Source organism: Lagopus leucura, unplaced genomic scaffold (genome assembly GCF_019238085.1).
Source record: "Lagopus leucura isolate 7727_CA_CO unplaced genomic scaffold, USGS_WTPT01 Super-Scaffold_100008, whole genome shotgun sequence".
Classification (NCBI taxonomy): Eukaryota; Metazoa; Chordata; class Aves; order Galliformes; family Phasianidae; genus Lagopus; species Lagopus leucura.
Window position 1 is genome coordinate 30,691,625 of NW_024962265.1, and position 13,338 is coordinate 30,704,962.

The 13,338-nt window shown below is 35.8% G+C and overlaps 1 protein-coding gene across 5 annotated transcripts in view; it reads left to right on the plus strand.

Moving 5' to 3' along the window:
* SLC16A7 (solute carrier family 16 member 7) overlaps nucleotides 1-13,338 on the plus strand; it is an 81,459-nt gene that overhangs the window by 40,834 nt on the left and 27,287 nt on the right. Inside the window, exons 1-2 of one of the 5 annotated variants that reach the window (XM_042872300.1) lie at nucleotides 1,624-1,702; nucleotides 10,204-10,446. In XM_042872300.1, the coding sequence (XP_042728234.1) occupies nucleotides 10,233-10,446 (214 nt within the window). In that variant the 5' untranslated portion in view covers nucleotides 1,624-1,702; nucleotides 10,204-10,232. Of the gene's footprint in view, nucleotides 1-1,623; nucleotides 1,703-3,726; nucleotides 3,846-5,620; nucleotides 5,645-10,203; nucleotides 10,447-11,254; nucleotides 11,372-13,338 lie in introns of those variants that run through there. The other 4 variants (XM_042872299.1, XM_042872301.1, XM_042872297.1 and 1 more) reach the window with 4 other exon arrangements.

The following is a 13,338-nucleotide window of genomic DNA, read 5'->3' on the forward strand; positions in this document are numbered from 1 at the left end:
CTTCCTTCCAATGGAAATCAAATACAATTCCAGCTTCTTCCTTCCCTGTATTTGTTTATGTTAAATATTATCATTGCCTAAATTATATTAGTTTTGGTACATGCTTCAAATAAATTTTTATCACCATGTTCCAGACAGGACAAATAATCACCACACATGCACTTATTTTATGTAGTGCAGTGCCATGATACCTGAGTATAACTAAGTTGTCTAGATGGGATATTGAGCTAAGAAAGCTCTTCTATTAAAAGACAGTGTGAGTACCTCTGTATAATACCACACTGTTCCATGTAAATGTATACCTCCCCTTTTGCTCAGTTGTCTGCTCAATGTAACATCTCATGAAATAAAAATATATTTTATAACAACATAAATATCAGCATGAGAGGAGCAGTAACTTAACTGTGCTGGACATTGCTGTCTACTTTAGTGCTAGGTAGTTAGAGATGTTACTTTCCTCTGTATAGCCCTCAGGGTGCTATTAAAATCTGGTTTCTGTATTAAGAAACAACAAGAGCATCTTCAAGGATGCCCTCTGCATGGGCATCGCGTTAGCCTGTTTATCTATTGCATAGAACTGAGGAACTGGGTGCAGTAGGAGTGAGCGTACCTTGCTCTCATGTTTTACTTTTTTTAGAGTCCTGGAAATCACTGGTCATAGGGTGAATAAAATGGTAACTAATATTTCCACCTAGGGAACACTCTCAGGTAAACTGTGTCTGTAAAAAAAGTGTTGACGTTTTCAGAACTCCTCCACTTTGATTTATGAGCCCACACAGATTCAATTCTCAAATCATTTTTTAATAAACGTATAGAACTTTTCATCTCTGCTAAATTCTGTTAAGGCACATTGATAAAATACTTATTTTCATTATTTCTACTGATCTAATAGGCTTTAGTACTTCTTGAATTATCTCTGAATTAATTTATCTTTTGGTTGTAGCCTGCTTGAAATCACATTTTAATCTTTACTCGCAGAAGGAGCTCACACATCAAGCTTTTATGGGCACAGCTGTATCAATTTGATTTTTCAGTTTAAATTACCCATATGTTTTTAATTTTGTTTCATACAAATAGATGGATTGCTTTCTCTGCTCCCATAAAGCTTTAGAAAATCTGCCTTAACTGAATAGCTTCTTACTTATGTGACCTAAGTTCTGGAGAGGCTGTTAGACTGAATACCTACAAAAAATATTCTGCCTTTTCCAAGATTCAGTAGTTCTCCAATAATATCTTCCAAAGGCTATTTTCCTTATTGGGAGTTTTTATGATTTTGCTCATTTTCTTCTTGCCAGCATATTTTGCATATCTTTCCACAAATTAACTGTGGCTTAACTAATGTATCATTCTTTAGTTTTAGTGGTTCACACTTTTAAAAGCTTCCATCTCATCATTACTAACTTTTCCCATTTTAATTATAATATAGAAAACATTTCTTAAACCAATAACAATTTCCAAACTGGCGAGAATACTAGAAGTGTGAACCCTGCATAAGCTTTTGCAGTCTGGTGATACTTTCCAGCCTTGGGCAGTTATTTGATCCCAGTCATATGTCCTTAGGAACAGAATCCAGATCAGTTTACTTCCTATTACATAATCAAAGTAGTTGTCACAGAGACTGAAACATTAGTAACTATTTCCACCCATAGGAGTCATGCACTGCATGAATGTTGAAGAAAAATATTTTCTCCATATGCTCAAGGTAATACTTTCAGGCCATGATTTAGGTGAGGGGTAGGATGTATGCAGAAAATACCCTGGACTGTGATACTGAAGTGGAGAAGACAAACAGCTTGGATTCTAGTATCAAGAGACATATGAACTTTGATAGTATTTACAGAAATTGATGGCAGCACAATTTGAATTGGAGTGTATTGCATCTTCATAATATTAAACTGATAGATGGATGTGAGTATTATCTTCAGCAAGAAACGAACAAAATATTGCAATTTCTGAAGTATGTAATTACATAAAATAATACGAATTCTGATTCTGAACACTTTAGCTAGTTGCTCAGACTAAGAATAAGCTATTTCTTACCATCATCAATAATTTTTCTCCAGCTTAGTGTAGAATGATATTAAAATGAATATATTTTATTATTGATAATGTAAAATCTGCTGCTTTGCAAAAACTGTGCTATTTATATTTCAGGTAATGTGCAGGAGCAGTACAGATAACACCATTAACACTGACTTGAAGCCTTAGGTCTTCCATTTATAAAATATTAAAAAAATGAATATTTAACTCTTTTCCCTCCAAACTTCAGAACTCTAAAATATTATCCAACATATAGCTCTAGATTTATGTGAAGCCATTGCTGTTATTCTGGTTATTCTTTTTTATAACTTTAATTCTATTTGAATTGTAAAGACTATGAATGTGCTCATGTACTCAGAGGGCTTTGAGCCTGTGGCTCAAGAGCAGTCTATGAAGTGTTAAAATAATACATGCCTACAACATGTTTTTAGGCTGGTAACCATCACAGTTAAATATGATGGAATACTCACAGAATTTAAAGGATGATAGGAATGGTTAGAAATAAATGAATAAGCAGATCAATATTCTTTCAGTGCTGATGCTTTAAGCTGTAATGAAGGAGTTTAGCTGAGCTTATTAAAACTTCTTTAATGGAACAACAAAGTTTTGTGGTTTTGTTTGTTTTTGAAAAGTTGATTTGTTTGAGGACTTTTTTTTTTTCAATTATGCCAAATTTTTCATCAGCCTCAATCAACTTATTGTTAAAGCTGATTAAGTCTTTGGACTGGATCACTGGCATTTTCAATTTAGCCTTCAACATTTCATTTCAGTGTACTCCAATTTGGGTGGGGTGCCAACTTCTCCTTGCTAGATATTTTATTGACTGCTTTTTTGAAGTAATTGAAACAGAATTGCAATCACTGTGGTTGGAATACATTTCACTTAAATTTATTCATCTAGCCATTTAGTAATCCAGAATAAGGTGGTCATTTAGGTTTCCCATAAAGTCAGACAAAAATGGTAATAACAAATGCCTAATGAATGGAAGTTTGACCCAGAATTGTGGGAACTGTGAATGCAGAACAGATTTTAGAAGTTTTAATAATAGTACTCCATGTGAATCTGACAGCAACAATAAATGAATAAATAAATAAGTTAATTCCAAGGAATGATGAATGTTAGCAAGACTACATTGTTATCTCATTAATGACTTGTGCTCGTAATCTGATCTCAATCATTTAACATTAGTTTCAGTGTAATTTTGTCAGATGGGTATCTCAGTTCAGTAAGAACCTCTTTAGTGACTTAGCAATAGTAGCCCAGCCTTTGTTTAAACATGGATGAACAAGAGCCCTGGTGTGAATGGGATTTTTACTACGCTCTGTCAGGGTACTTAACACATTTTTGCTTTTCACAGGGCAACATCTTAACACACAACATTCCCTTCTGTCTCAGTAATCCTATACTGAGTCCTCAAACTGAGACAGAAGATGTGCCTTTATTTCAGTCTGGATTAGACCTTTCATCATTCCTGCAAACATCAGTAACTCACAGCTTGTAATTGTGCTTGGTTAACAGGTTTTGTTTCTCCATCCAATTTTCTGCTTAGGTGATGCTGTTACTAGGAATCAGCCCATTGCAACACCAAAGCCTACGAGGAAAGAGAGTTACTGGGATTGTTCATTTATTTTTGTCTTACAGCACATGACTTTCCCTTCATTCTGCCTCTCTTCACAGAGCCTGCCTCTGCTAACCTTCCAGGCATTTGGAACAAAGTTATTCCCATGTGTGCTTTGGAAGTATGAGGGGCTATTACTTTCCCACTTTGCCTTCAGGCATATGCTAGTGTTGGTACTGCTTCAGTGGTATGAAAAATATGTTACAATATTGATTCTAACTATAAATTATGTATGGTTGAATTACTGCATGTTTCTTTCATAAATATGACTGTTTAGAACTACTAATTTGTCTGATGTTGGAGAGAAAAAAATAATTTGTCTTTTTTTCTTTAATAAGATAAAGCTTAATATTTAAAATAGCTGTGGTAATATATTTTAACATTATTGGTTATTGTGCTACTAAGGATTGAAGTGAAACAGGCTTTAAAATTAAGACCAGTGGTTCTTTTTAAAAAAAGATTTGACCAGATTTAAAAAAGGAAAAAAAAAAAAAAAAGAAAAAAGAAAAGAAAGATAAATCCTAACATAAACCTCATAAATAAAAATTAGTATTGTTTATTATATTTATAGTACAATGTACTTGTTGTTACATTTTGCTATCTGGAAAACACCGTCTTTCAATTTGTGGACTTTGGAGAAACTTTACAAAAACAGCAGCTTTCTAAAATACTTGATAATTTGGGTGCATTTTAGCAGTTTTGTTCTTCACAGAGTGTTTTTATCCTGCAGGTTAGACCCCAATGGAAAAAAGTGCAGTAAAGTCAAATTCTGAATGTATCTGTAAGACACTCGGGTTTTATTTGTCACATAGCCCTCAGTCTCTGCATATGGGCATTCAGACAAAATGCAGCCTATTTTCCTCTTTCAGGAAGATAAGTAGGCTGGCTACCAGTGCTCCTTAGTAGTTACTTTGCCTATTTAAAGCTTATAGTTAGAATAAGGGCAGAGGACAGTCTCTCTTGGTCCCTTCACTAAGAGTCCTTCTATGTCCTGCCTTTCCCCACAACAAAATCCCAAGTCAGAGCAAAACCATCTCACGAAACTAATAAAGATTTTTTTTTTTTCAAATAATGAATGTTGCTTAAAGAATAATAGAAAATTGCCAAAGAAGTATCATTTAGTATAACAATAACCCTATAATACTGTCCTGCTTGGAATTAATTGGAGCTACTGATAAAAATAAGAAAAAAAAAATTATTTGCAGCTTTCAAACAGAGATATTTTATACAAATGTAATTCCTATATGTCTCATTCCTTAGCTAATGCTACCACAAAGTCATTGATTTTAAATAGAACTGTGTCATTAATATTCATTAGGGTTTAGAGCAGCTGACTATCCAAAGCTACAAAACAAAGACTGTACCCCACCTATGTTTCCACTTCAAGTATCAAGCTGTACAATTAATCAGCATTTGTTATGTCATGAACTTTAAAAATCTCACTCTTAATTGACAGTTTGCTTAGACATTAGTCTGCATCTCAGCTCTGCCACCCATTTTGGTGTAAAATGCAGTCAAGTTATTTATCCTGCTACTGTATTTGTTTTCGGTTTTCTGGAAGTGAATGAAACTTCTGAATCACCTCACTAGACTATTAGGAAACTGAGAGAACTGAAGTTTGCAAGGCTCTTTGCAGTCCTTGGCTTACTATGTGAAGCTGGAATGCCCTACATATGTGCTAAATATTCCTATCGAGCAAAAAAATAGGGACAGATTTTTCACATACCATCTCTTTTCCTCTGGGACAAATGGCAGACAGAACACAAGTGGAGAATGAAGCAGTTACTTTAATGGTGCAGAAGAGCAAAACTAAAACACCCAGTAAAATCTGTGTCTCTGTAAGCATGAGAACAGCACAACCCCTTCTCAGAAGTCTGTGACAAGCTGTTGTACTGAGAGCTGATGCTGGTGCTGGCAACTGCAGAATATTAATGAAGCCCTGGTCTAAACAGGTTGATCGTGACTGACTGAAGTTTGCAGCACTTGGTATCAAGATACATTATTTGTCTGTCATGTTTCTTCTTGGTTTGACCTTGCTGCTTGCTTTCTTGTGTGTTTCTTTCTCTCTCTCTCGCCATTCCTTCCTCCTTTCTCCATTTCCTTCTTTCTTTTCTCCTTCCCTTCCTCTCCCTCCATGTTTCTCTTTTTAATTAACTTGTTCTCATTTGCCCAATTAAATTCTAGTGTGCTGAGATACCTATATAATAACAGTGTTGAATATCATATGTTTTAAATGTATCCTTTTGCTCTCGTTCTACTATTTCTTAGTAGGTAGACACATACAGTTCTTTAAGTTAGAGATGTTCTTGTTTGCTGCTTACATAACAGGGATTTATACAGAGGAACTAGAAGAAGCTTAGGATAAAATCCTTGTTCACAGCCTAATTCAAGGTATAGAAAGACTGAGCAGCCTCTGTGTACCTGACAGTGAGAAGAGGGCTAATGGCTTCCCCAGGGACATGCTCCACTCACTGTACCACTGCTGCTTCTTCATGCAGACTATCCCTCACCCACCACTTGCCTATAAAAGGAAGGGGATGAGGAAGTATAACTGGTGAGCCATTGACACACAATGGAATTTGTGTGACTGCATGTCAGTTCTGCTGGTGACCTTTATTTACTCAAATGTGGCTTTTTCTTTTTTCTTTTTTCTTTTTTTTTTTTTTTTTTTTTTTTTCCCTTGGTACTGTGTTCTTCACATGCACATCATCACAGTTGACTGTTTTTACCTTTTCTACTCCGTATATCTTAATATCCTTCGTAGCCTTTAATAACCTCTGAGAGCTCTGGAAAGACTTTTCCCTTATCATTGCTTCAGTCCTCCCTCTTCTTTTTCTTCCTCTATCAGAATTTGTACCTTCTCATCTAAAATGCTATTTCATTTTGGTTGCTAATGGATTTCGCACTCATCTGTATACTTCTTATACTATCAAAATCTTACCAGTTAAGCTTAAGGGAAGAGCTGAGGATATTAATGTGTTAGACTGCTTTAGAAGAAGTTCCATTTTGTGGATATTAAATTAGATTTTTCCAGGAGGAAGCTGCTTTAGTTCCTGAGAAACTATGGGATGTTTGAGACATTGGACTTAATATTTCTGACAAAATGATTACTTTGCTTTTCTTTATGCAACTATGTATGTATTTACTTATGTATTTTCTTTTTACTATTTAAAGTGAGTTAAAAATGGCTATCATGATCATAAAGGAATATCAGGGAAGCTATTATTAACTGACTCTGTGGAATATACAGGAGGTGTAAGATATAATGATCCAGGCTCCTCTTTGTGGCAGGGCAGCATCTGGCATAGGGTAGTAGACAGTCATTCACTGTAGCAGTGCTATGAGCTGGCAGTGCAGTGGGCTTTGAAGCATAGGTGGAGGCATAGGAAAGCTACTGCACCTTTTCTCTTTTCCCTGATGTCCTCTTAGTTTACTCCGAAGCTTTCAAAGAGAGGAGCTGCTACCCTGACAAGGCAAATACAATGAGATTTTTCCAAAGAGTTGATACCTTAGAATCGCATTATTGATAGGTTGGAAAAGATCTTCAAGTCCAACCATCAGTCTGACCCACCAAATCCACCACTAAACCAGTCCCATAATGCCACGTACATTATGCCTTTCCAATGTTTGACTACCCTCTCCATGAATAATTTTTTCCCAGCACCCAATCTCAACCTCTCCTGGCACAACTTGTGTCTGTTTCCTTGCAAACTAATACTTGACACCTGAGGGACAGGATCACCTCCCTTGACCTGCTGACCATGCTTCTTTTGATGCAGTTCAGGATATAATTGGCTTTCTGGGTTGCAAGGGCACCTTCCTGGCTTATATCCAGCTTGCCACCCACCAGTACCCTTGTATTGTTTCTGATGGTGCTATGCTCCAACTTTTCATCTCCCAGTTTGTATTAATAGCTGCAACCCTTGCCTGCTGGCCACCCTATTTCTGATGTACACCAGGACTCTGCTGGCCTTCATCACCTTGGCATACTTCTGGCTTGTATTCAGCTGTCTGCTGACCACTGCTCCCAGGTCCTTTTCTGCCAAACAGTTTTCTAGCCACTCTTTCCCAGGCCTACAGCACTGCACTGGATTGCTATAACACTTGGGCACCACTGGAGTTCTTCTGACCAATGTACTGGCAGTGATTTTGCCAAACACTGGTGTGTTATTTCTAGGAAAAAGCGTGCTGCCTCAATAAATTGGTTATCACTTTCCATTTTTATGAGGAGCAATTCCTTGATGCTGCACCATATTACTAGAATTTATAAAAAGTGCTGTTGTATGAATATGAAATATAAAAACAAATACGTTCAAATTTTGAAGTGTAAGAAAATAATAGTTAACTTTTTTTTTTTCAGGAAATAACTAAAAGTTTTCTCTAATGAGCAGTACAACAGATTTCTGGGACAGAAAACTGCTATTCCAGGCCATTCAGTTAGGTCATAGAAATGGGATTTTTATTTTCATGCCAATTTATGTGGTTTTCTTTTTCTTTTTTTATTTTTTTCCTGTGGAGGCAATCAGTTACTCTGCATGCTCTAGTGTATGATGGACTTTTTGAGATACTTTGCCTTCCAGTGGGTCCTCAGTCAGTAAACAGGTGTTTAACTACTTTGCCAAAATTAAATTTCAACAACTGTAATTGTCTCTACTTTTCTAACTTCTAGTGGCAGACCCAGGTTTTTCCTTCCGATTCATGACTAATATCAAGCTGAGACCAGGGTAACCAGAACCGAAGTACATGCCAGGGGTTCTTTCTGGACATGCATATTAACAAAAAAAAAAAAAAAAAAAAAAAAAAGTCTGTGGAGCAGTAGATTTCTATTGCTGTCAGCAGCAAATCTGTATAACATGATGCAGAAAACAAATTAGCTGTGATATTGCAGCTTTGCATAGAAGCCAGGTGTTTTAGTGGTTGATTTAGCTCCTTTGGAGGTTGGCCAGTATGAAGGTGATGTCTACAACCAGCTGCAGTGAAGTAGAGAATCAGGATTAAAGAGGTTTCTATCACAGAGGTGACCTTATGATAGATAATTTGTAAAGGAACACTTTGCTAGTATGTGGCATTTACCCTGACAGCACTCTAGGTACTATACTGGGAATTAATATAAGCTGACACAGTTCATTTTTTGGTTTTGTTAAAGTAATCATATCACTCCCAATGCTAATGCATTTCACTGTGAGAAATTGGGGTATGATGTAAGCAACACAGAATAAATCTCATGGAGACTCACTGGTAATCATAATCATAATAAAAAAAAACCTTACATATTGTCATGATCCACAGCTTTCAGTACTATATGTTAGGAGACCATTCAAGAGTAAGAAGTCATGCAAATGCCCAAGTAAGAAACATAGAAAAGGGTGGAATGTTCAGGACATGCAGTGTGTGTAGGTTGCATTACACAGATGAAAACAAAGTGGACTCCAACTTTGTTCAGTAAAAAAGAGGATTTAGATTGGAAATATCTCAGAACTACAAAATTAATTCTTGCTGCTCCGTATTCTTTAGGAATATAATATCAAGATGGTAATATTTAATATCTGTAGGAATAAATAATCAAGATGATAATAAAAATATAAAATTAATTTCAGGCCTTAGGAGTTTTAAGTGAATTACCTATGATTTGTTAAACTCCCTGATTTTTTTTTTTTTTGTTGTTGTTGTTGCACCTCTAGGAACCTCTGCAAAAATCACTCTGATGCTTTCTATTATGGTAAACTTTAAATTAGAAAATAGCTGTGGGAAGTTTGTGAAGTTATTAGTAAAAGACTTTCTGATGTCTTTAAATGTGTAAATACAGAGCAAAAAAAAAGTACCATCGAGATTGACTTTGCCCCTGCAAGTAATATCAGCAGTTACTAATAAGCAGAATAAAATTTTAAAACCAGTACAGTATGACATTGTAATTTTTGTGTTTATTTTATGGCTACACAAGGAATTTTAAGTCTTTCTTTAAAATACACTCTTAAAATGTTATCTTGAGTTAAGCGAGAAATATTAACAATGATTAATGACTGGAAAATGAGAGCACATGATAAAGCATTCTATTACACACTTGTTCGTTACTGTAATTGCTGATGATTTTGCGAAAGTAATTGCAAGTGTTGCTAACAAAACAGCATTTAGGAATTATTTACTGTAACTTTTTTCCATTTCTTTCTATACAATATTGTTCTTTTTTTTTTTTTCCTGTCATACCTATTCTAAGTCCATAGTGTAGATTGAAGAGATAAGGAAATTTACCTACACAAACACATCATTTTCCAAGAAATGAATAATTACAAACACAATTTCAGTCACATAGTTACACATACTAAATGGGATATTTCAAATATTCAAATATTCTTTTCTTTTTTCTTTTTTCTTTTTTTTTAAAAGAACAGATTTTTGCTTCTGAAAACAGGTTTTTGTATTCTATGTTTGCATGTAAACTGGGAGTTTTTCTCTGCTTTGAGGATTCTGCAGATGATGGTGGAATACTGCAGTATATTAAAAAAAGAAAAAATGTCTGAAACTTTGTTTCTTCTCTTCTTTTTCAGCTTAATTGGAGAAGAGGCAGAGGCTAGAAATGCCACCAGCAATAGGAGCACCACAGTACCCACCTCCAGATGGAGGCTGGGGGTGGGTTGTGGTCTTTGGGGCCTTTATTTCCATTGGATTCTCCTATGCATTCCCCAAAGCCATCACAGTATTCTTCAAGGAAATACAGGAAATCTTCCATACATCATATAGTGAGATAGCTTGGATATCATCAATAATGTTGGCTGTCATGTACGCAGGAGGTAAGATGTTTGTGAAATTTGAAATATCACAGCTCACCTGCCCATATGGTCTTAAAGCACTTAAAGTTAATTACTAACTGATTTTACGAGTTACCTAAGAATTTACCTGGTGCTTTTTCTTTGAATGTTATAACTTGGAACATCTCAGACTGTTTGTAATAATGGGACTATGAAATCTTAAATACATATATTATAAAAAAAATGTACATATGTATAAAAATGTATAGAAACTGTATGTATAGAAACTGAAAAGTTTATATAGAAAAGGAATATAGTATAAAGTATATAGCAACTGAGAACACTGTGCCTATAGCACTTTATTCACTGAAGAGCAGCACTTCTGTATTTTTCAGAAGTGGTTTCTGTAATAAAGTATGATATTATCAGATCCCAGCAAATGACCTTGTGAACAATACACAAAGTCCTGTTTTTACCATGGTAATTTTTTATCACTGATTTCAACCTACCTAAGCCTTGACATTTGAGTGACCATAGCTGCTTTAGCAGTGAAGGAAGAGAGGTAGGTGTCTATGGGAGAGAGTTCAGACTAGCTGAGTTGCACTCTTTAAGTACCTTTTTTCTCCTCTGACTATAAAGAAGAGTCTACAGCCAGCATAGCATTAGCTGAAGCACCTCAGTTAAATATTTTTCAATTAATGGAATGGAAAACATAATGGTTGTTTTTTTTTCTTAAAACGGTAGCAGAGACAGAGACCTAATAAAGTTGATTTGGCAAGTGGTGCCAGTATCAATGCAAACTTGCTTTTCAGATGTTTTGATCTTATATTTATTCATAGGGAGAATTTGAAGGAGTTTATAGGAGCAGCAACAATTCACCAAGCAAAGAAGTAACTTGATTCAGTGCCTTCAAGAGTGGAGTAAAGGAGCATACATGTCCTTGCTATATGTTATGACTTATGACCAGGTTACTCTCAAATCATAACTGGTGGTTATGGATACTGCAAGCCTAAAAATGTGTTTCACTCTGATAATATGCCATTTTGTGTGTCCAAGCATGCTTGACTAGCACTGTGCACTCTGCAAGCAGCCCAAAGGCAGTCAGTGTGCATGGTGCTGTGGGAATGGAGAGAATGTCTCATTCAGATTTCCTCTGAAAGTACTTTCTTCAGAAGGCTGTGTATTTACAAATATATATGCTCTTGCACTGCAAAGTGCACAGATGTAACTGTGGCAGCCCCTGTGTGGATCCATCTGGAAGAAGGGAAGTGCACAGATGATAAGAATTGGAATCTGCTTCCATTTTCCTTATGCTGTGACTTCTGAACTGAAGTCTTGTTCACTGTGTTTTCTAATGTTATCTAAATTTTATTAGGGCAGATTTACTTTATAGCACAGTTGTTTGTTTTTTTTTTAATTTTTGTTTGTTTTAATCTCTGAATAACATCTAATTTGTGCCATTTCTATCATCTCAAAGTTCAATCAACTTTTATTAATAGTGCAGACACAAACTGAAAGGCATTTAGCTATGGTCGTGTTTGAACATAGGCTGATCTGAAAGCAATGCCCCTATTTTATTGTTTTGGCCCATGATATCAGATGTGGGTGTTGGTGGTTTGGCAGCAGAGGGGCTCACAAAATGGCATCTGACATGAAAGTGCATGTGAAGCAAAGATGTGTCACTGAATTCCTTCCTCCACACGGAAAAAAAAAGGCACCCATTGACATGCATTGACTCTTGCTGAACAGATATGGAGACTAAACTATGGATGTGAGCACAGTGAAGCAGTGATGGTAGGTTTCAGCAGTGGCAACAGTGACAGTGGGTCACCTCCACTGGTGCAGAATTTATGAGCATGGCATGCTTGTTGATTGCTGGCCAAAAGGCATAGCTAATGGTGGTGACTATTGACAAACAGTATTCTGTAGTTGAAAATTTGCTCTATCAAACAGTGTTACTGTGTTCTTTGCTGTAGATTCCATGGAATTTAATAGGAGGCATTACTTATCTTACTGTGGTTTTGAAATGACAATTCTGCTGGATATAAACATTCTTTGAAGCCATAGCTTCTCTAGAACCACTTCCTAAAAAATAGAGCATTCAGACAATATCTGGCAGAATATGAAATAGCAATCAGGAAAAACACTTCTGAAGGAAATCACTCCATTGTTTTTACTGTCTGAAGGTGGTTTTATTTCTTAGCATTTGATGTGCTGTAATGTGAAAGACATGAAGACTACAAGTACAGTCTGTAGTGTTTACTATGAAGTATGATATGTCTGCGTGAACACTCTCTTCATCATGCTATTAATTAAGGTAACTTGAAAACATCTAAGATCTGTCATTCTCATTAGAGCTTAGCATTCAACCTATTAATCATCACAGTGGGGTCAGTGAATAAGTTAAGAGTCTGTGCTGACACTTTTTGCTTTAGAGGCTCCAGCCTCTTGCTGTAATTAGCTGGCTTCTGTGTTTCAATAACAAGGTATTAACTTACCTTTCAATGCTTTAGGAAAAAAAAACAAAAAACAAAAAACAAAACACAAATACTAATAAACTAATAAATGGCATCCAGTAAGGAACTGAAAGAATGTTAATTATGTTTATCACTTACTTCATACTTAGAATAAATGGCATTAAATTATAGCAGACCATCTGGCAATCCATATGGTCTCTTGCAGTCCTGGTTAATTCCTGCAAATAGGTCAAGCACAGCATTCACTCTGTTAGGAAAGCACTAAGCAGAGGTGACAAATCTGATAAATCTAGTCAATATGAAATTCTTTCCCCCTCTCAATCTAAGATAATAAGCAGTTCCATGCAGTTCTTGTTGGATTTATTTATTTATTTTTTCTCAAACACGCTCTTTTCCTCCCAACTCTCGTCTCCTGGATGTTTATTAGAACTTACTAAAAAGCCTCCCCAAAATGCAA